General features: G+C 35.4%; 1 protein-coding gene across 8 annotated transcripts in view; it reads right to left on the reverse strand.

Annotated features, from left to right (window-relative positions):
* Nucleotides 1-23,284, reverse strand: part of SLC4A7 (solute carrier family 4 member 7) — an 88,132-nt gene that overhangs the window by 22,205 nt on the left and 42,643 nt on the right. For 7 of the 8 annotated variants that reach the window (XM_035316697.1, XM_035316698.1, XM_035316699.1 and 4 more), the window contains 9 exons: nt 20,795-20,938; nt 18,061-18,196; nt 16,908-17,068; nt 14,687-14,875; nt 11,738-12,106; nt 6,147-6,262; nt 4,447-4,604; nt 2,972-3,059; nt 1,206-1,352 (listed from right to left, as the gene is read on the reverse strand). In XM_035316697.1, coding sequence (XP_035172588.1) covers nt 1,206-1,352; nt 2,972-3,059; nt 4,447-4,604; nt 6,147-6,262; nt 11,738-12,106; nt 14,687-14,875; nt 16,908-17,068; nt 18,061-18,196; nt 20,795-20,938 — 1,508 coding nt within the window. The remainder of the gene's footprint in view (nt 1-1,205; nt 1,353-2,971; nt 3,060-4,446; nt 4,605-6,146; nt 6,263-11,737; nt 12,107-14,686; nt 14,876-16,907; nt 17,069-18,060; nt 18,197-20,794; nt 20,939-23,284) is intronic. The other variant, XM_035316703.1, reaches the window with a different exon arrangement.

The raw sequence follows: 23,284 nt of genomic DNA on the forward strand, positions 1-23,284 counted from the left end.
TGAATTAAGAGCACCAGTCTTTCTCCTCACTTTTGATCCCTGTGGCAGTAATTTCCCTCAGTCATAAAAGAGGGAGAAAGGGAAGAAGTTAAAGGCCGCTAAGGTCTCACCCTAGCTCTCAGTTCTAAGCCTTGTAGCACAACCAGCCACATTTATCTATTTCATAAACATTCTGTAAACGTTATTTGCTAACCAATACACATTAAAACTTATTTTCAATCAATGCTGCATGCAAATAAAGGTGTGGTTTTTGATAAGAATTATAATATTCTTGCTGATCATTGTTAGATTAATAAAGTTGATTATATGAACCCAAGTACAATTTTGGATTAACTCTCCATCTCAGACAGATTCCTATCAGTATTACAAAAGGAATTACAATAAATACATGTGGTGGTTTTATGACAATCAACTAAGCTCTGCCACATTGCTCAAAGAAGAGGAGAAAATATAATGAAAAAAGGCTCATGGGTTGAGATAAGAATTAAGGGAAAATAGAAAAAAATAAGCAAAGACCACATAGAATCAAGGAGAGAAAATAGTTATTCTCAGCTTCCCATCAGCAAGCAATGTTCAACAACATTTTGGGAAGCAGGGCCTCAAAAAATAACTTCTTTTGTTATTTGGTATATTCTCCCAAATAACAAAAGAAGTTATTTGGGAGGACAGATACTTTCATAATACAAGTCCTTCCTTCTCCTTCCCCAGCTTTTATTGCTGAGTATGACATACAGTATGGAATATCCCTTTGTTCAGTTTAGGTCAGCTGCCCTGGTGATGTCCCCTCCTCACCTCTTGCCCAACTCCAGCCCATTGCGTAGATGGATCCAGCCTGGGGTGGAGAGAGTCTTGATGTTGTGCCAGCACTGCTCAGCAATAAACAAAACTGGTGATACATAGGTGCTGTTCTAGCTACAAGTGCAGAGCACACGGGACTGTATGTGCTGCTGTGGGGAAGGTTAACAACATACTAGCCAGACTCAGTACTATAAAATTTCCTTAAAAAAAAAAAAGTGTTGGATCAGTTTTCTGCTTAGATGAATGATCTACTTTTTCTTCCAAATGGTTGCGTGGGTCTTCTTGATGCTTAACTGAATATAACGCTCAATGCACAATTAACTTGCATTTGGAAATGCACGGGAGCCCTATACTGGAAGTTTGGTGTTTTTTTTTTTGTTGTTGTTGTTTTTTTTTTTTTTTTTTACCTGGGAAGGAACACTTTTTGGTGGCTCAATTCGTATGGATGGATCCCATTCTCCTGGAGGTAGGACTGTCACTTGGTCTAAAAATTCATCAATTCCTGATAACAAATCATTTCGGTCTTTTGCTTTATAGGCAACATCGTGGAAAACCTACAAGGAGAAAACACACAGCATTTTTAAAAAAAAATTTTTTTGAAAGATGAACTGATTAAAAGTCCTGATTATTTTTTTATTTTTTTAAAAGGTATGGGAAATTTTTTAAAGTCCTCCATAGTTAGGCTTCTTCATTAATTGCATTAAGATTTACCTGTATGCACACCCCTACAGAACATAAAAATAAAGATGCTTTATCTTTAAACTCACAAGGCATTTATTTCTAAAATTGATTAAGAAGATAATCTTCAATATTCAGTAAATCAAATTGATGTATTATTGCTTGAGCAATTCTGCCCTACAGTCACTGTGCTGCTGTGCTACGTTGCTGTATACTGTGCTAAGTGAGGATGAAAAAGCAGCTGTGAACAAGCTTTAAACCAAAACACAAGTTTGTTTTTTTCTTTTTAAGAATGAAAATTTCATTTGTAGATCCCCTAGCTCAATCCATCTTAAAAGGCACAAGAAAGCAAGCCCCTTTCTACTCAAGAAAAACCTAGCCCTATCACAAGGCACAACACCACAAACTCTGAATACTCTGAATTGGCAATTTCAAACAGATAGCATTTAAACAAAACAGTCTCTGAATTTTGAAAATGCTTTTTAAACAGGGAAAGGAAATGATAGCTTTGCCATTAAACTGACTAGAGAAGATGATTCTAAATTGTTTCTGCACACGCTGAAGCATAAAATGTTTATCTCCAAAGACCTGACCATTAAGTCTTCCAATTATAAATTAGATTTTTTATGACTATTTAGGTTTTCAGGTCTTTTAAGACCACCAATTTTTATTATTATTTTTTTTTTTTAATTTTCTTCAGTGATCTACAGTATTCCAAAAATCAGCCCACCTAAAAAATAAGAAGCTGTAACTAAAATTTTGAATATTCAGTTCTTATGCTGTACAAATACTACATTGTAGATTAGTTGCCAACTGTAAAATGAACAGTCTGATTTAAATTTCCAAACACAGATTTCTTTTTCTAGAGTGAAGAATTATTAGGGTTACTTAGAAATTCTAGTATTTATGAGCAATTCAGCAGGTGGCGCTCCATGCAAAGGCAAAATTAAAACATCCTATTTTTAATCAGTAAGATGACAATAGTTTTAAAGAGTTCTGGTTCCCCTATGCTCTTTACAATTGTCCACCAGGGCTCTAAGCATATGACTACAAATTCCTAGTAAAATCCTATCTTTAATTATTTGATCTGGCTTTGATAAAAAATACCTGGGATGACTCAATTGAACACATTCTAAAATTTTCTGTCCTGAACACTTACGCAGTTTGCTGTCATTTTTGACAACTATGCTGATTCATATCAGATGCAGTTCTATTTAAAAGTTTTATTTCCTAATTTAACATAAAAATAAATTCTGTAAAGCAAAGATCAAGTATCTCTTCTGAAATACACATAGCATTTCTAAGCAAAAGGCAGGGGGAAAAAATAATTTACCATTTTGTAAGTCAGTAACACAAGACATAAGTTTCTACTGTTCTACATTTAGCTAGTTGGTTCCTTTTCTTTAATCTGTCATCCCAAAAGACATTTATTACAGTCAGTTAACACATTATTCTAGTCTTCTTTAACTACAGATGTGTAAAATACATCACTCACATCATCTGTCATCAGTGTTGCTATCGATCTTCCAATTTCATGGTACTGTGGAGCTTTGCCAGCTGGTCCCAGCAACAAAAACAAAAACCTGTGGAGAAAACAATAAAGATAATAGGGCTGGCTCCTTTGAATATAGTCGGAGGCTTCTTTTTTCAAAACAAAGTTTCAAGAAAATTCGGTGGTGAAGTAAAAATGTTTTCTTTCCCATTTCAGGTCTTACAGACTGCTGCAAAACTAAGAGACTCACCTCAAAGTCATTACTGGAACCGAAATCCAGAACCAAGATTACTCTAAAATCCTAATTCAGCCTAATTTTTTAGCTTCCTAATGCTATAAATGGAGAAGACATGCAGATACTAGAGCCTAAGGAATATTTCATCTGAATTATATACATCTTTCTGCCATTGTCACTGGCAAAGACCCTGTATGGCCTAGGAGCATTATGAACTGCTCTAGCCCCTCTGATGATCACCTCTCCATAGGATTCAAATACCCCTCAATTTCTGTCAACAGGTACATCGTATAACAGATACATGGATATACTTTAAGCAACACATCAGGCATACTCATAGACACATCCTGGTCCTGTGTCAGTGGAAGGGAAGGGATTCTACATTTTGGACACCTAAGAAGGTAAAAGTGACATTTTAGGAGGGAAATTTAATCTGAGGGTGGGTCACAGCATGTCTTACCAGATATCCTCAATTTCTGGTCACAATCATCATTAGCACTTTTTTTTTTCTTTGAACTAGTACTTTGGTTTGCATCCTTTAGAATTTATAAACAGTAAACTGCAGTAATTCTTTTTACAACCTTCTTACTACAGGCCATGTGAACGAATTTCCCAAGTACCAAACATTTGAAGAAGTAGCACTTACTTTCGTTTCACAAAATAAAAAGCTCAATGTTATTTTATTTTGGCTACCCTAACCAAAACTGAGATTATATCTTCAGAATAAAGTGTGCTATTTCAAAATCTATCAGCCTACAGCATTCTGAAAATTCATGAGAGGATAATTTTAGCTGAATTATTACAATAACATTTGCAGAAGTTTTGGAATTACGAGCACTACTGTCAACTACCCTCTGAAAATTCTCACATCCACTTAAGAGAACACCACCAAGATTATTTTTGCCTATCCCTATAGCATATATGTTGAAAACAATGAAAAATAAACACGCATTTTACATTTATTTTTTTTTTAACAAAAATATCAAACCCACATACTTACAAATTTTTGTAAAATACCACAGAACAATCGAATGAATCAATGTGCACAAAAATAAGTTCTCTCCACTAGGACTGAGGTATGACCAAACAACCTGTAATCACGTTAAACAGAAATCTACATTTCCTGAGCTTATGGACTGCATATAAAAATAGTAGACTATCTGAGAACTTCAGTATTATTAATTTCTTAAATAATGTTAATTTATAACGTAAGTAAAGCCAGACTTTCCAGGCATTTGTTTACCGTGTAGGAACTGGAACCTCTGTGAGACCTGAGAGAAGCACAGCAGGGGAGAGCCTCACAAAAGCAATAATAGGTCTTTCTAAAAAATCTACTTCTCCCACTAACACATTTGATGCTTCTGCTCCTGAAGGAATTTTCCTCATGAAGTTCATGTCAACCTATTCATACAAAAATTAAACAAGTATTTATTTCTTTACATTTGTTAGCATGAAATTTATAACATTTTTTTAGTTTATCAGTATTTACTAGACATTCAAGCTACAAAGAAAAATACAAAAGCAAATTAAAAATCCCACATTACAGAAAAGACAGACATATTTATAAAGTGTCAGCCAGCCAGCAACTAACAATGAACTATTTTCCAGAAGTTAGAATTACTGCTACCTACTATATTCTAAAAGACTCCAGACTGCGTAATCACCTTACTAGGATTACTTATGACAAACATTCCGTGATAGGACACAACTTAACAAATTAAACACAATTAACTAAGGAGAGTTCATGTAATTACACACGGTTTCTAGAAAGCAATTGGTTATTCCACAGTTGCATAGAATCACAGAATGGCTTGAGTTGAAAGAGATCTTAGAGATCACCAGATTCCAACCCCCCTTTCATGGGCAGGGATGCCATTAACTACAGCAGGTTGCTCATCCAACCTGGTCTTGAACGTCTCCAGAATCTTTAATCTTTCATATATATTCAAAAGCCATAATTTTGAAAGAATCACAGAATCACAGAATTTGTATGTTCATGTTTTCACCCATGAAGAAAGTAACAGCTGAAAATCTAAGCTTTTCTTTATATACAGTTACAGAATAGTATTAGAAAATGGTATAGCACATGAACTCTTTGTCCACATCTATACAAACACGCACAAGCACCAGGTACATTGCTATCTAGAGAACTTACAGATGGCCTCTTGAGTCCCACACCAAGTGTGCCACAACTACAGTGCCAGGAGGCTGACTCCTGCCCAACAGGAGACAAGGCAGGTGTACAGAAGGACAGGCCAAGCAAAAACATAAAAACTGTGACAGAGGATCAGGAATAAATGGCACCTGCCATGATCAGATGAGAACTACAGTGTAAAAGTTACCTTTGCTTATACATAAGTATTTAACTTGACAAACCAATTTTCTTAGCGTTGCTCAATAAAGATGACACTACAGACTGAGTTTTATAATAACAAACATAATGCAACTTGCCCAGCAAATTTCGATTATGAAAGACATGGAAGGAATTTACAGTAACACAAGATTTGCTTCAGAATGAGATGCTATGTGTTCCTAATGAATATTAGCTTTTGCATAGCAAACTCAAGCGTATAGAATGAATCCCCTTTAAAAGCCCTTTACGAAAAAAAAAAAAGGAAAAAAAAGCAGCCTAGGAGAAACCATTGCAATACCATCTACAAGATTATTTTCAGAAGAGTCTTTATAGCAGGTCTGAAAATATCTCCCCCTGCATGAAAAAGTACACAGGCTGCCCTTGTTAAGTTACTAAAATGCTGAGAAGATCAACAAATGAAAGAAAAAGTTCTGTCCCACACAGTTTCAAAACATTTGACACATTTGGCCTCTGCCACATTCTGATACTTGTGAATGTAATTTCTACGTAATTAAGACAGCAATAACAACTACCACATTTTTGCTACAGTTTTTTCTATGCTAAGCACTATGGTATTTAATATTATTTACCTTACTAAAATCAACAGTACTGTTTTCTCTGCTTCCGCCTGTCCCAGTACCTTTAACATCTCCACTCTTCCCATTGTCTAAATTTCCAGGTGCTGATTGTGGAGATGCTAATAACCCTAGATAAAAACAAAGGAGATAAGTTCAAAATAGTGTTTCAAGTGAACTGAGTATGCAACACTACTAAAAACTCAATGTGGCAGCTTGCTTAAAGCAAATGTGCAAGTTATTCAGTAAGAGTGCCCCACATTAGTATCATAAATGCAACATAACAATTCACTGTGATGCCAAAATAATGACATAATTAAAAAAATCAAAAGTTAAATGTTGCCTAAATGATGGCCATTTGCAGAACAGTCACCAGAAACTAAGAGAGACTCTGCTGGCAAAAAAAAAAAAAAAAAAAGTTGACGTTTTAACTGTAACTGCCCCATTATTTAGTAGACAGCATATTTACTATATTTAGAAGCCCTCCAATATCAAAAGGGAACACCTCTGTTAACTACAATTTGCTGTGTAACACGTATTTCAATTGAAAAAGTCTTGGAAAACCTCAGGCTACAGCTACAAGGAGCAATACCCTGGTAGTTAACTAAACCTGTACAAGCAAACAGCATACTACATACAGTAAGAATAAACAGCTTGCAAATCATAATTTCAGTCAGCATACCAAAGCTCCAACTATTGATCTGCCCACGTGATACTATATGAAATGGTCTCTTTAACTCATTAAATCAAGAGGCACATACAATGAAGTTCTTAAATGTACAACTTCTTTTTGTCACCTGAACCAAGACACAATAGTTTTATGTAGCTAATGTTTTAAGCCAACAGCGAACTGCAGGTACAGTGAAGGTACAGTGAAGGGCGCAAAAATAAAGTGACCTACAGGTGTTCATATATATTGAATCCCGTGTTGCAATGGTCATCCTTACCCAACCAGGGCTGGTCTAGGCATGCATAACCAAACCCAAATCCTATTTTTTTGGATTAGAAAGCATTTCCTTGTTTAGTTTAATGTGCACTAAAGTGCATTTTGCCTTGCTTGTCCACACTAGACCTTTCAGATGTGGTATTAAACATGCCTCAACATGCTTGCAAAACCACAACTAAAAAAAGCCTGACATCTAAGTTTTCTATTTCATGCAGAATTCGTATTTAGATCAAGCACCACTCTAGTCAAGATAAAACCAAATCCTCCCTGGCTACATTTTGGCTATTGTTCTATCACAACAAATGCACAGTTGCCTCTAACCACATTTATTATTTAGTAATTTGATGTTATTTAACATTTCAAATTACAACTGAATTCGCCTTGATTCCCAGATTTATCTCCCAAAAAGTCTTTCAAAGAGCCATCATCAGTCAAAGACATACAGGTCCAAGCCTTAAGCATTAATTTTCATTCTTGCAGTTCATAGGATTATAAATGGTGTGGGCAGTTTTTCTTGAAGCAAAAATTAAATGAAGTTAATAAGCTGTAATTTCCTTTTTGAAATCTAACCACGCACAAGTAATTACCTGACACTATAAATACTACATTCAGTTAGCTAGACCAACAATAATCACATTCAATCCTTCTGCTCCGAGATCTGTTATTCACAAGAATAACTAAGAGCAAACAGCCACCTGTGAATTTAATTGTTCAAAATATTTAACTTTTTAAGAATTAATGTTAAGATGTGCTTGTAGAACTGAAAATAGAAATATTAAACATTCATTGCAGAAGAAGAGCAAGGTGGGCATAAAAATACATTTAAACATTTTTCACGTTTTCTCTACTTAACAAAGGTAACTGAAGATGTGTGTAACTGATGAGCAATAATGCATCATTCTGCACTTTCCACAAATGCTCTGTAAGCAAGAGCAAACAGACTAGAATAAAAAGTGAAGACAATCAAGGAGGAGAATAAAGAATAAACTAAGGTACTATTTCTTACTGAGTGACACTGATTCTTCTATAACACTTCCTTCAAAATTTCCCCAATCAGTTACAATTAAGTTTGTAAGTTCTGGCACTGGTACAGGAATATTTGTCCAATCCTAGACCATGTATAAATATTTTTTCTTTCTGTTGCGCAGCAGCTGGATGGAATGCTGTGCTCACATGAGAATACTGCTTACTTGCTTTCAGACCTGGAGCAAGCATTTCCATATGATATTGCATTGCATTAGGCTTATCAGTCCGTCCAAAATCTGCAGTGAAACTCAAAATAAGAAAATATTAACTCTAATAGTGAAACACTTGACTCAAATCTCACACTAATAAAAGCACTTTTTTTTCCCCCTTTTCTTTTCCACATGGGTAGATACAAACTTGGAGGCTTTTGCTAAAACCAGGACTACCTAATAATTTTTCCAGAGAAATTCATCTAGTCTTACCAACTACAGATGGACCCATTAAAAATGTACAGTTCTCTTCTTAATGCTGTCGTGCAGATGCACCATCTGCCTCCTTCAAAAGACAGCAGTGGAATGAGTCTTGAGTAATCTGGATTAAAACCTTGTAAAATCCCTTAAGTACTTATAACCACACCTTCACTAAATATAAAGATACTTTCTAGCTAACTAGGCTTACTTTAATACTATGATCACAAAAAAACTAATAGGAATAGTTCACTAGGAAAGAAAAGCAGAAGACATTTGCCTCATCTCTCTGCTTCACGTTGGGGGAACTAAGAGGAGTTCAACATCTAAGCATGATTGTTCCAATATAATTATGTCTATATAGGCAATGTTTTTTAAGGAGAAAACTTTTAAAGACTAAATCACACCATAGTTCTGTTAGAGGAAATAATTTATTTTTTTTAATGAATTTCTATGCTGCCTTATGTGGAAAAGAATTAGAATGACTTACTCCTAGAAGGCAAATACAAAGCTTTCTGAATTATTTTCATGAAGTAGATTTTAAGGGAAAAGTTGTTTTTATTATTTTATTCAGTTTTAAAATACATGTATCAGTGAATTCAAAGTTCTCTTAAAATAGTCTTCTTTGCTGTTATTAAAAAAAGTTTAATGTAGTTGGTGAATTAACACTGTTCGTCTTCAGCTGTAACATAGCTCTGTTCTTAGTTCTTTCTATGGAATTAAGTATTCAACAGTTTCAAAGATTGGAAAATTAAAACAGATGACAAAAGAATTGTTAAGGAGAACCAATTGTTAAGAAGAACCCTTTGCCTGGTTCACTCACTGTAAACTGGTGAATGGCTGAAAATCAAGTAGCAGTTTGAGAAGTGTGCCTCTCTTCCCTCCTTTTACAGTAAATCACATGAAATTCAGTAACCCTCCAGCTACAAAGTAAAAAATAAGAACAATAAAATCTGAACAGCACAAGGCCAAGGACAGAAGAATGCTGAAAAGAAGAAAGCCATCTATTAGCAAATTAAAACACTTCCCAATGTTCAGAGAAGGCAAACCCAAGGCAATCACAAAGACATGGGAAAAGTATGCAGGCTGCAATATTCTGACTTACTAGCAAGGTGATATATACATCATTATCTTTAATGGAATGGACTCAGAGTATTAAGGTGTTGGGTTTTTTGTTTGTTTTTGTTTTGGACAGGGAAGATGACTTTATCTTCAGGGTTCCCTTCTGAGTCTGATTAGACAGAAGCCAAGACAGATTAGGTCCAGTTACAGCCCAGAAAGTCACAGTTTGAGAATGTCTTCAAATGCATCTCAAAGGAAAATGTCATTCTGTGGTCAAATGATTTATTGAATTAAAGAAGGGGAAAAATAGAAAAACAAAAACGTCTTCCATTATTACTGGTGTTCTTTCTCTGGAAATATATTTATTTATGGATTAATGGGGAAATCATCACTTTCATATTTTTTCTCTGAGAAACATCTCCTTGAGGCACAAAAGAAACATAAATGTGTCTTGGAAAATCTGGTGGAATGCTTTATTAACATTAATAGTAGTATCAAGAATTTGATCTTTATTTGTTTGCCTTCTCTTTTGTTCTAAAGATCTTATGTCTGACACGCTGTCCTTCCTGCCAGATGAGTAGAAAAATGAGAACTGGAAAACTACTTAGATTTTATTTATTTATTTTTTTACTTCTGGTTTTTAATTATCTTTGAAAGGTCATTCATGAGAGAGAATGGTCTTCATGAGAATTCTCTTAATTTCCCAAAAGGTGGGCAGAGAAAGAGGTTTTTGTTTGCTCTTCTGAACTGAAGTAAGGATGGGGCCCCTACTCCAACTCAAGATGACAGCTTATAACATAGCTTACTCTTTCCTTTTCAGCAACTTGCTGCAAATTGTGAAAAGACAGATAACTGCAGCCTTTTCTGTCAGCTTGTCTTTACCGTTGTATGCAACTGTGTGCTCTTGCTTATCCTGAAACTAATCCTGATAAGGAGATGAACAGATAGAGTTGGAAGGGTTAAAAAAATACTTACACTAATAAAACAGATCATATTTTTAATATACCAAGAGGATTCATGCACAGCAGCAGTTCAGATGCAACTATGTTTAAATAATCTTTAAAACCTTTTTTTTTTTTTTTTTTTTTTTTTTTTAAAATACAGACCTAAGTAGGCAAACCTACAAGCTAGATTTTGGCAAGATAAGTTTCTGGGAAAAAAAAAAAAAAAAAAAAAAAAAAAAAAAAAAAAAAAAAAAAACGGACTTTGAAGTCTAAAAAGCCAAGTGATACCCTTAAAAACAAGATTTATCCAGGAAAATCCTTAAGTTTCTAAGTAGGTGATTATTTTGCAAAAGCAAAACCAGGATAAAAGTATGAAGAATGCATGTTCTGAAACATTTACTAAAAATGACCGAAGCAACTGCCTCAACTTCCCATCCTCTCTCTCAATTTATCTATACATCTACTTAACTTTTTACATGTAAAAAACAAAAGCCCAGCTAGTCATCAGCTAATAAATTACTGAGCTCTGTCCTAGATATGCTTTTAATTAGCTTAGATTATTTTGCATATCAAACACAATAGAACAATCAGCAACTGTCTGATGCTGAAACACTGCAGTAATGGAAAGCTACTGGTGAATTTAACCTGACAATTCCAAACTACTACCACTTGTAATGGCCCTGTCTTTTAAAGCCCAGAAGCCAAAGTAAAACTGCTGAAATACTTCATGATACAACTAATATACAACCAACACTCGCTGCACTATTCCTAATTCTTTTCATATTTGTCTCTAATACTTCACTATGACTTATTCTGTAACTAGCTCTCGATAACAAACATTGGTATAAAATATTACTTCGTTCACTGACAAAAACAACAAAACAAAAACAGAACCTGACATGGATTGTAGGTGAGTGAAAGGAAAAGGCCACCATTTTTGACATTTTGCTTATGTATTATATATTTTTAAACAATATTCCTTTTTAACTAAACAAATGAAGGTTAAATAAAGAATTGTTTTGCTAGCTTTAGTTAAAAAGCTAAAAAGTTAAAAGTGCCATACAAGGAAACAGTCACAAGTGAGAAGAAATAAAACATGCAGGCAGAGGTAACAGTTATCATAAACCCTTGTGCCCAAGTTATGTGCTAAAAAACATTGCAATGCAAGTGATCCTGATGCAGAGAGCATCACACATGGATAGCTTAAGTTTTGATAGTTGCCTGGTGTTTTGTCAATATTTTCCTCTGTCTTCTTTTCCTGGCTGTCCTGAACTTCTAAGTCCTCCTCAGGTGGATGGATAATTACTGAAGGAATATCATCACTGGCAGAGGACACCAGCAATTCCTTGCCCTGAAGTGAACTTGGCTGGGCACTTGTGGTTGGCAGGTGGCTGCAGGTAGGACTGGAGGGTGGTGTGTTTTGAGGGGTAGTTACAGGGGTTGTACACCTTGAGGTTGCCGGGGTTCCAGCTCTTGAAGAAGGAAGAAGGTAATTGAGAAGAACAGACAAACGGTTTTCTCCTCTCAGGGAAATATTTGAGGCAGAGAGACCTGTTCGCAAAGAGTGGCGGGAGGCTGAAAGGCCTTCCCCTGAGATAAAACAAATGAAACACCATGAGGCTTACAACAGGGAAATACTAAAAAAAAAGAGAGAGAGAAACAAATATGCATTAACAATTTACATAGTAAATTGCAAGCTTTATGGGCCATAAGTGTCATACTCATGCAAGTAAGACAAAAGATAAGAGCAGATCCGATTTTAGACATTAGAAAGGTCAGAAGTTACTGATAAGTACTAATTAGAACACCAAAGATATGTGGGAGAAGATATTATTTCAAAGTCAGTAAGATACCTTTTCTTATTAAACATAAGAACTAAACAAAAATATTCTATCTCTTGGAACTGACTTAAGATTTCCTAGAATTTATTCCAAATTACACAACAGCTACCCCCACGACTTCACACGTAACTGCATCTATTATATACAAAGAATTGTTAATTTTTTTTAAATGAACATAACCAAACTATCTAATCACATTAAATACAACCATCTTCCAACAAAGTTCTTGTTTTAATAGAAAGTTTTCTAGCCAGGTGTAGTCTTAATATATAGTTTTAAGAAGGGTACGAAGAGGAGTTACGTGGCTCCTTCTCCATCTCTTCTTGCTATGACTTACCAAATATCCCCATTTGCCTCAAAGCAAACATTTCTCCAAAATTCACTGTCACTTTTCTTGCCCTATCCAGTCTCAATGCCCCACTATTTTAATTTTAAAGAGAACATAGACTTGTCACATTCTTCATAAAGCAGGAAGCGTGACTGTCTATCTTCATACCAACGCTTCCATTAGAACGTTTAGGGAAACCATTCCGCCTGTTTATAACAACAACAAAAAACACTTCTCCTGGGATGGCAGTCTCTTTGAAAGGAGTACTGGCTACTTCTCCTACAATCCCTGAAGTCCAAAACATGCTGTTTTCACATAATATGCCATCAAGCAAAAACCAACAAACTAGACACATTTAGTCTCACATTTGTAGTAGGCATTATACGGAGACCAACACGCTGGACAACCCTAGAATAATTTGTAAGAAAGAGGCAAAGAAAATATGTTTAGGTAAATGTCACATACACTTTTTTCCTACTCTAACAGTGGAAGAGTGGGTTCTACAGATAAAAATGATTTAAAATAAGAACTAAAGCCCCAAAGCTCAGCTATCAAAACTGCAGCACAGCGAAGACAAAAGGACCAATAAAGAAAACTGGCTGATTTTGTCTATGTTAATCACTGTGGTAATAACCACTAGATTTGTCAGTATGTTTATGGTGAATTATGAACATAAGATGTCCTAATCCTAACACACACAGGGGTACAAAGAGACTAAAAAGTATTATGCACTTGTGTTTGTTTTACCAGTTAGTAGAGGGCAACTACATAAGGATAAAGAAAAAAATAACTATCACATGAAAAAAATACATCTGGTTGATACAGATGTTAAGGGATGGATAAAACCAAGTTTATATTTGAAATTTTCACATTTGCTACACAAAACAAGAAGAGTCAGAAGCTATACAGAAGTTATACTCTAAATCAGTCACATTTCCATTCTAGAAAAAACTAATTCTGAAACTTCTGGTGAAATGTTTAACCATGCATAATATATTCACTAGCTAATAATATGTGTCAGAAAGACGGCTAGAGTATACTCCACATATGTATTGAACTTGGATCACCCAACAAACACATAACTAAGCAGAGCACATGTTTTGAAAAATGAGGCATTTTCAAAGGCTGGAATGGAACTTCATTGCAAGAAGTAACTCGTGATATCAGTACTAAGTTTTCACTAGACTAAGAAATTCAACATGAAATTATACATGGCTTAGTTAAGGCAAAGCATAAGAAAACAGAAGACAGAAGGAAATAGAGACAATAAGAATAGAAGTAAGCTGCTCTGCAGTATTTATTGCTATCTGCACTTTGGAACTGGATGCCTCAAGTAAATTTATTGACATTCCAGATTTTTTTTTTTAAGGAATTGGTTAAATAAAAGACTTAAAACAGCCTCTAAATACATTTCGTGTGTGTTTGGTTTTCTTCCTCCCCCAGATAGATTGTTCTATACAAGACATGGTAAAAATTAACAGTTTCCAAGATGAAAGTAATTTATTCACCATTAGGATAGTGAACTCTTTCTAGTCATATAAACATAACGCTGAATTAAAGGTCACTAATCATCAGCATCACTGAACTCATCACATGACCACAAAGTAAATCTCTTGCATAAAGGCCAAATAAGCAATTATGAGCCACCTGACAAACATATATACTATGCCACAATGCTGAAATTCCTCAGACATTGCACATTTTATTCAAGCATATCCTAAAAAGTATTTCCTAAAAAGTATTAGGACCAACATGTGTTTGTTTCTACACCTCAAAACCATAATGCATGCTACATATACGGGCAGAAGTAAAGCATTTGAGTAAATTCAAAAATAAACAAACATCAGCCATAGCTACACTTAGCACATACTGTTATCGTTAGTTCTTTGCTTATCAAGAAGGAAACACTTATCTGCTAATATCAGCTGAATTTTCCTTCATCTCCCAGTGAGAACATTATTTAACAGGTTAGAATAAATTGGACACTACAACTTATCTCACCATTTCGTTCAAGCAAGTGAGGGTCAGAATGTTTCTTGCCTATATCTGCAAAAGACCGAACCAGGGGAATCCGATTGCTGAATTTTTTCTCATTCTGATGATGGTGCCTTTTTAAAAGAGCCTCTCTCACATTCTCCCTTATGGATTCATCCAGCTGGCCAGAAGCAATCATGTTGTCCAAAACCATATCTACATAACAATAACAACAGAAAAATCAAAATTATATACATGTATCAGATCTTTTTATTTATTAGTAACATCATTTTAAGAAATAAGTTACTTGATTTTATAATTTACTCTTATAATTATTTCAACTGCCAACTGCAACTTTTTTAAGAACAAAAGCATCTTTGTATTCAACAACCCTTCACTAGAAGTGAATGCAAAGACAGAAAAACAACAGAGAACGGACACCTTTAGACAGTCTTAACCTGGTGTTTGCTATTTTGAAAGCATACAACTACATTGGACAGAAAATTATTACATAATGGGATGAATTCCCTAACTCCTCTATTGCCTTCAGGTGGCCTAAGTTCCTGAGACTTTCTACCTGACTTCATGTGATTCATACACTTTCAAAGAGAAAACGTAAAACAAATGCTAGTCTCATCATCTAAAAACTGAGTAGTCAGCTGTCAACAACATCAAGTTGTAACGTGCTCTAGGGGACCCTGCTTGAGCAGGGAGGTTGGTCTGGATCTCCAGAGGTCCCTTCCAACCATTCCATGATTCAGAAAGGTACATCATCCATATGCTTACATGAAACATGGAAGTTTGCATGTCTGGGAAAATATATGCTGTGATTACTTAACAGGGTTTTTTTGTTTGTTTTACTGTTACTTAGAAACAAACATATATAAACCTGCACAAATTAACATAAAACTATGTGACACATTAACTTTTAAAATCTATTTTTCTATTAACTCATGCATCAAGAACTAGTAAACTGTAGGTGCATAACAATTTTCACAATGAGAAAGGTGACAGCTCAGAATGCCTTACAAGCAAAATCATATGCAAAAAAAGTCTGTCAATGCGGTGCAGCCTCTTTTTAGAATTACTAGGTAACGTAGTCTTTTGCTATGGTTTCTCAAAATGAAACTCCTGCCCTGTTTAAGCAAGAACCAAGAATACCTCCTAGGTATTACTAACTCAGGGAACCAGAACGATACATTTATTGCCTCATGCCCTGCCAAGGATTACTATCCTATATGCTTTCATAATGGCACCTAACATAAACTTCAAATTCATACAATCTCCTCATATGTTCCAGATCCACCTAAAACATTTAATACTAAAAAAACTGCTGTTTACACAGAGTTAAGCAGTAACTATCTTTCTTATGAACTCAGATTACTGTTAAATTTGTTTATTAAAACTCAACAACCAAAACATTACTTTTGCAGAATATGTACTGAACTTCTTACTCTTTCAGTCAGGAAAAGAGGAAGGGAATATCAATTTCCTGACAGGATTCTGAAGACTCAAAAAAATATATCAGTGTCAAAGCTTTTATGCCAAAACACTTTGTCCATCACATACATGTCAATCAGCCCTAAGCCTAGCATGATTCCTGAGAAGGCATTCCAGTGTGGTATCTGTAGCAAGAGATACCAGGAAAATTACGTAAAGCTAGTTCAAAGGCATTCATGCTACGCGGATATATGTATATACGAAAGCTTTCAAAGCTAATTTTATAGTACTGAATATGATCGTGTGATTAGTGAGGACACTCAACATAGTAGGTCAAACAACATTTACATAGTTTATTTCTGCTCACCTCTTATAAAGGTGAAAAAAATACCAGATGTGCAACACTCAACTGCACTAATGGCATCAAGTTAAGATCAGCCAAGTTATGATTAATAATTATGGTACTAAAGTGCACAAATAAGTCCTAAAATGTTCTGGAAGATATTTACATTTCATCTGCAGAAACAAAGACAAAGAACACATTCAGGAATTAGAACATAAAGGTAAAGTTTGGGCCTCATCCTAAAATATGTAATAAAGGAAGTCCTACTCATCCAGTAAAGATGCTTGTAAGTGAAGTTTTCAAGATCAGCCCTTTACAACCAGAAGAAGAAAACTGCAGTAAGCAAGCACGTACCTATTCTTCAGTACAGGATTTTTAAGAACAGGAAAAGACATCATTAAAAGCATTTCAAGTTATAGATTAACATTTAGGAATAAAGTATTTCAAAAAAAGTTTTGCTGCAACCTGCTATCTCATCTAGTGTGTTTGCTCTCATGTCCAACATGACCGTCCCATTAAGAATACAGCTTCGTAGTTCAAAGAGACTGTGTAGAGATAGAGTTGCTACATAAGGTTTGCTCCATCGATCTCCTCCATCTTCAACATCCTCTTCAAATTTTAGCCACCTGAAATGTGTACACATACACATTTATATTCTTCATGGAAGACAGACAACTTGGCAAGCAACCCCATCCTTCCCTATGACTTCTAAACAACACAGAAGAGGAAGACCTGTCAGCTAATACTGGCTTTGATTTCTCAAACCATCCAACTGATTAATGGTCGTAACATTTTCATCTTGGCCTTTATCCATGCTGAACTGTTTTAGTTTTTGCCAATTTTGTTTCATCAGGTTTCAACAACACCTGTCTACTCATGAATTCTTATGAACAATGAGCATCTTGATCTGCATCTCAGTTGCCTGAAACGCTTGTATATAATGCTTGATTTTCCTAGGATGCCAAGTCAGTTGTTCAAGAGTTAGGCAATATTAATGTTTTACTATACTATTACAGATCTTGATACTGATTCACAGGTGTGATGCAACTTAGTGCAGGCTAGCTTTTGCTAGCCTGCACTAAGATAATTGGAAGTATTGCATCCAGAAGAACGTATTACAACACATGTAGAAGGAAACAGATCAACTGATATTGGCCAAAAATAATTGTGGCCTCCTATAACATGCATGCACTCAACTTTGCAAAAAAATAATCAAATACTTACTAAAAAGAACATGTGTGAATACCTAATTTTATTTAGGTTTGAGCAGAAAAACTGACACCAATTTATCACCAATAACAGAGCAAAGATTTCTGAGACAGTAAATACTGTACTACATGGCTGAACACCTGTATTAATATACAAACAGTTGTACCTTTCACAATGCTCGACATGGTGAGTTTTAAGAAAGTCAACATAGCATCAGTAAGACTGAAGGTCTTTTGAGAAAACATATGAATTCTTCCAAAATTGGACAAAAAGAATAAGTTTTAATTTGTTGATCCTGAATTTAACCAATTCCTATAGCTCACAATAATTTTAACTTAGACTTGGTTTGCAGTTCCCTGAGATAAAATCATTAGAAAATACACCTTGAAACAATCTACTTTTAGCTTACCGAGCAGTTTCTTTCCATTCATATTCCTCTCCATCCCTGAAGCAAAGTTCATCCATTTCAGTGAAGAGATCATGGGGAATGTGTTCATCATCATCTTCAGTACCCAGGATAAATTGCACTCGTTGGGACGGCGTGTCTGGAAGAAAATGAGAAACCCAACAATTAAAAGAAGTCACTTCTATTATGCAAGACACAAAATGTAATACTTAAATATCCTGGTCTCAGTTAGAAACATGCAGTACAATATTCTTTTCAAGAGGGCACAGAAACAATAGAAACATGGACATTTCTTAAAAAGGAGGCCGTTTTAAAATTTTGCTTTGTTCTGAAAACAAAATAACATCTGGAAATTTATGTTTGCATTCTGGTAACACAATTAATTATTTTTAATTTTTCAATAGATTAACGATATGAAAACAAACATTCTCAGCAAAACTGGTAGGAAAGTAAAAAGACACACACCATACAGTAAAAGGCTAGGAACCTTCTTTTCACTTTGAAAACACAAATAATTCCACCCTGACACAGATGATACTAATTAAACAACAGGTGAATAAAAAAGCTGATGGAAAGAAGTAGCTCAACTGATAGATTGGTTGCCCAGTTCTGAATGGTTCAAGATGTCTTTCCCATCTTGCCCCTTTTCCTCCTCCAAATAGTGCCTCCCCAGACATATTAAAGCAGCAAGTTTTTCAAACGCCTGTTACTATCATATAAGATGGAAAAAACTTTAACTCTCTCATTGCAGGTCTGTAGCACTGTACATAAATTAGCATAAGAAAGTAGAAACTACACATAAAATGTTGAAGAAATATTTAACTTCTCATAATATACTAATAGTGTGTAATAAACCATACATTTACACATGTGGAGAAGGATTTGGAGATACTGGTGGATAAAAAGCTCAATATAAGCCGGCAATGTGAGCTTGCAGCCCAGAAAGCCAACTGTATTCTGGGCTGCACCAAAAGCAGTGTGGACAGCAGGACAAGGGAGGTGATTCTTCCCCTCTACGCTACTCTCCTGAGACCCCACCTGGAGCTCTGCATTCAGCTCTGGGGTACCCAGCACAAGAAGGACATGGACTTGTTTGATAGAGTTCAGAGGACTGAAGCACCTCTCCTATGAAGACAGGCTGAGGGAGTTGGGTTTATTTAGCCTAGAGAAGAGAAGGTTCTGGGGAGACCTTATAGCGGCCTTCCAGTGCCTCAAAGGGGGCTACAGGACAGGTGGGGAGAGACCCATTATCAGGGAACGTAGCGACAGGAGAAGAGGTGATGGCTTTAAACTAAAAAAGGGTAGATTTAGGTGAGATATATGAAATAAATTCTTTACTATGAGGGTGGTGAGACACAAACACAGGTTTCCCAGAGAAGCTGTGGATGCCCCATCCCTGGAGGTGTTCAAGGCCAGGCTGGATGGGGCTTTGGGCAAACTGGTCTGGTGGGAGGTGTCCCTGCCCTTGGCGGGGGGTTGGAACAAGGTCATCCTTAAGGTCCCTTCCAACCCAAGCCATTCTATGATTCTATGACTCTACCTAAACATATTAAAATGTACTTTAAAATATATCCTTTAATATACTTTTACATTTTACCTGCTATCTATATGAAGACAATATATTTAATAATTATATATATTACATTAACGTACATTTAAATGTTTTATGTGATTTATATACATCTGTAATTTATGCTTTATAATATTTTTATATATATAATTACACACACACTTGTATTTACTTATATTAATTATATAAAAATAAAAATCTACAGTAGATAGTTTCTGTCCCAAATCTAGTGTATCCTAGGAATCCTGCCACATCCTGTGTATCAGAAAAAACATCCCAGAAGACAGAAGTGAATTTCCATTTATTTAATATTACCTGTTGCTTTGGAACCTGTAAGGAGACTATAAATATATGACCACATAATAATAATTTGTGTTTGGGAAGGGTAGATTTGAAGGTAGATGGAACGAAGAACTGCACAAGAACAGTAAAAGGAGGTTTGTCAAAGCATTCCCATTTGAAAATTATTTTCTTTCAGGAACTGGCCTTAAATACATTGTTTTTCTCACCACAGAAACATGACAGAACAGCATGGTATCCACACCCAAATTAGAACAAAAAGTTACCCGTTACACCATAATTTTTCCAGTCATTATAGTACAAGAATAGAAGTAGGTGCGAGGTCTTAAAGAAAATCTGCCAAGTGCCCACTACTTTCATTTTAGAGAAAATGACAAGAGTCATCTCTTGCTGACAGAGGGGTGAGTGGAGGGGGGAATCCTGAACTCAGGAGGCAGTACCATCTCTTACTATCAGTAATGGACAGCAGAAAGGCTGGAGTAAATGGATCAAGTTAATATGGCAAATGCCTTTTCACAGCTGTATACATAGATTTCCCCATGTCTCTCAGCAGTTCTGAAAGAAATGCAAGAACACACAATCTGAAAAATGGTGTCTAATTCAAGTAACATTTTTTAAGCCAAAGGGGAATATTAAAAAGCCCTGGTCCAACCTATTCAGTGCAAGCTGCTAAACATTCACCCGGATGAAGCCCAACAGCTTATGATTCATTCAGATAAAATACAACTACAAAATCTTTGCCTGATTGGAGGTAGAAATACACAGTTGCAGTAAGAATAAAATAAACAGCTCAATGTTTAAGCACACAGTAACTATTTTAAGCTTATTTTCAAAAGACACAAAGAACTCCCACAACAAATTTATTACCATATGATGGAGATTCTCGGCCATCCTCTCTATCAGTTTCTTTTTCTTTTTTTCTTCTGTGATGCCTGTGCCCACGATGTCTATGCCGTCGACGGCCCTGCTTTCCAAATGGCACGTGAACTCCAATATACACAGCTCTGTGGCCTTTCAAGAAAGTTCAAGAGGAAACAATTGAACAAAAAAATTACCTCCTGCCCAAATTTAGTATCATTGTCAAAAAACAAGGAGCTTGACAAAGTAAAAAACAATAAATAAAAAAATAAATAATAATAATAATAAAAAAATTTGCAGAACTACCTTTTTAACCATTTGTTTTCTGTCTTTCCCCAGTGTCAAAGAACTAATGCCATACTCATTTCCCCAGTAAGGTGAGTAAGAATAAACTACAGCCCAATTCAAGAACTCAGTTGTGAAACAAGTAATATAAAATAGTCTTGACCTATACTGGAAGAAGCTATTTGATTAGCACCAGGAAACCAGTAGTAAAGCAGAGAAATTACAAGATACAGCTCTTGTTTGCTGGGAATCATAGTAACAGGATAGCAGCTACAATGGCAAGATGTGATCTCACAGTTAAATTTATAAACTTCATGAAGTTACCCACAGCTTACAATCTGGAAGTTTTCTCTGGTTGAATGAACCACCAATATCAACACACCTGTATCTCTAAATATCAACACACCTAGCTGAACCTGAGGTTCAAATATATCATTCCTTTAATATCAGTTCAAGAGCTGTACAGAAACTTACATCTGAAAATGCATTCCTAAAACATCACACAAATGACAGTTATTGTTGTTATCCCCTCCCTCCACCATTCCAGGATCTTTAATAAATTTAGATAGCACATCCTCAAATTAATGCATACTGCCGTTTAAAAAGTTTGCTTTCAACATCTTGTTTTCCTTTGACCTCTCACATTACTGCAATACTAGTACCAACAGTATGGCAGAAAAACAAAAAAATCAGTGAACTGTTAGGAACATATTGCTACAATGCCTCCTGTAAAGGAGTTAGCATATACAATAACCTTTTCAATGCCTTTTTAAACAAACAGTCTCAGGAAAAGACACATTAACTATAAGCCTGGAGGTTAACACTAAATACTTTGTTTCATACTTTAGAAGAGTTATTACAGAAGACTGACATTAACAAAAGGAAACGGAAGTGGTTTTTGAGCTCCTAGAGAGATGTAAATTCAGCAAGTTTATAGAAGCTGAGCAAGCCACAGGAGTTGTGACTATGCATATATGCATATATATGCACACATCAAACATGTCTTCTAAGAAGTATCTTTAAGCCTCAGGATAATATAAGTTTTTAAATAATACCTTATAAAACAATATTTTCAGTGTTACACAAGAGAAAGGACTAAGCAAAAAAATCAGTAATACGTGAGCAAGCTCAATTTGTTTCATCTAGTCAAGATTACTTTCTGAAGTACAAGACCTGAGGCTTGACATAATTCAAACACTAGCTTTAATAGGAGTGGACTGACTGGGACTAAGACCAAATGTGAAACGAAGCATTTTGACAGTAAACTTGTTCCCTTTACGTGTAGAAAACAGATTAAGTTGTTGAAGCATTCATTAGTACTATTTATCAAGAGACTTTTCTTTTGTGAGTTTCCTCCACAAAGAATAGCCAGCCCTGCTGGGAAGCTGGACCTTCACCTTCCATTAACTACTACGCAAGATGAAATTCCAGAGAAAGCAACACTTAGGTGACACCTGAATGTTAATCAATAAAACTGACATGCGGTATGGCTAGATGGCACCATTAACAATGGTCACGTTACTGATGCCATCATGAAACAATAACCTTATGTACACAGACACCAAAAGTACTAGGCTGACATCACGGACATGCAGAGATCTACTACCTAGGAAATCCTAAATTACTGCTGTTGGATGCTGCAGGGATATTAACACCAAAAGGCAGAGTAAAGCTGCCCAATAGTTATACAGGCTTAATCTTAATTCTAACTTCACAAAGAAAAGCACTGAAAAGCCCCCTAAATATAAAGACAGATGTATTGAGTAGGTCTGTGCTACCTTAACTTCATTATTCAGGTAGGAGTAATTAAAGCCAGAAGATGAACAGATGAAGATTTAGTTGCTAGCATGGTTTCCAACAAAACAAAAAACACCTAAGATTTTTCTTCATTCATTCCCAATGAACCGAGAAAAACAACTTACAGTTCCCTTCACCCTGGCCAAAACAAATTGCCAGAAGAAGACCATCAACGTAATAGTAATGGAGGAAAAGTTAACTCTAAAAAAGCTATGACACATATTTCCAGAATCAGGGTTATTTTAAAAGGAATACAACCTTCTACTCAAATATTGTTTTTAAAAGCTTTAAAAGTACAATTGCTTGACCTTCAAAGCTTAACTCACGCTAACATCTGTACCACAGTACCACTCGCAAGTAAAGCCTGTTAGAGAATTACTTTAAACCAATCATCAGTAGAATTGGTAGACTGCCTGA

Source organism: Oxyura jamaicensis, chromosome 2 (assembly GCF_011077185.1).
Source record: "Oxyura jamaicensis isolate SHBP4307 breed ruddy duck chromosome 2, BPBGC_Ojam_1.0, whole genome shotgun sequence".
NCBI lineage: Eukaryota > Metazoa > Chordata > Aves > Anseriformes > Anatidae > Oxyura > Oxyura jamaicensis.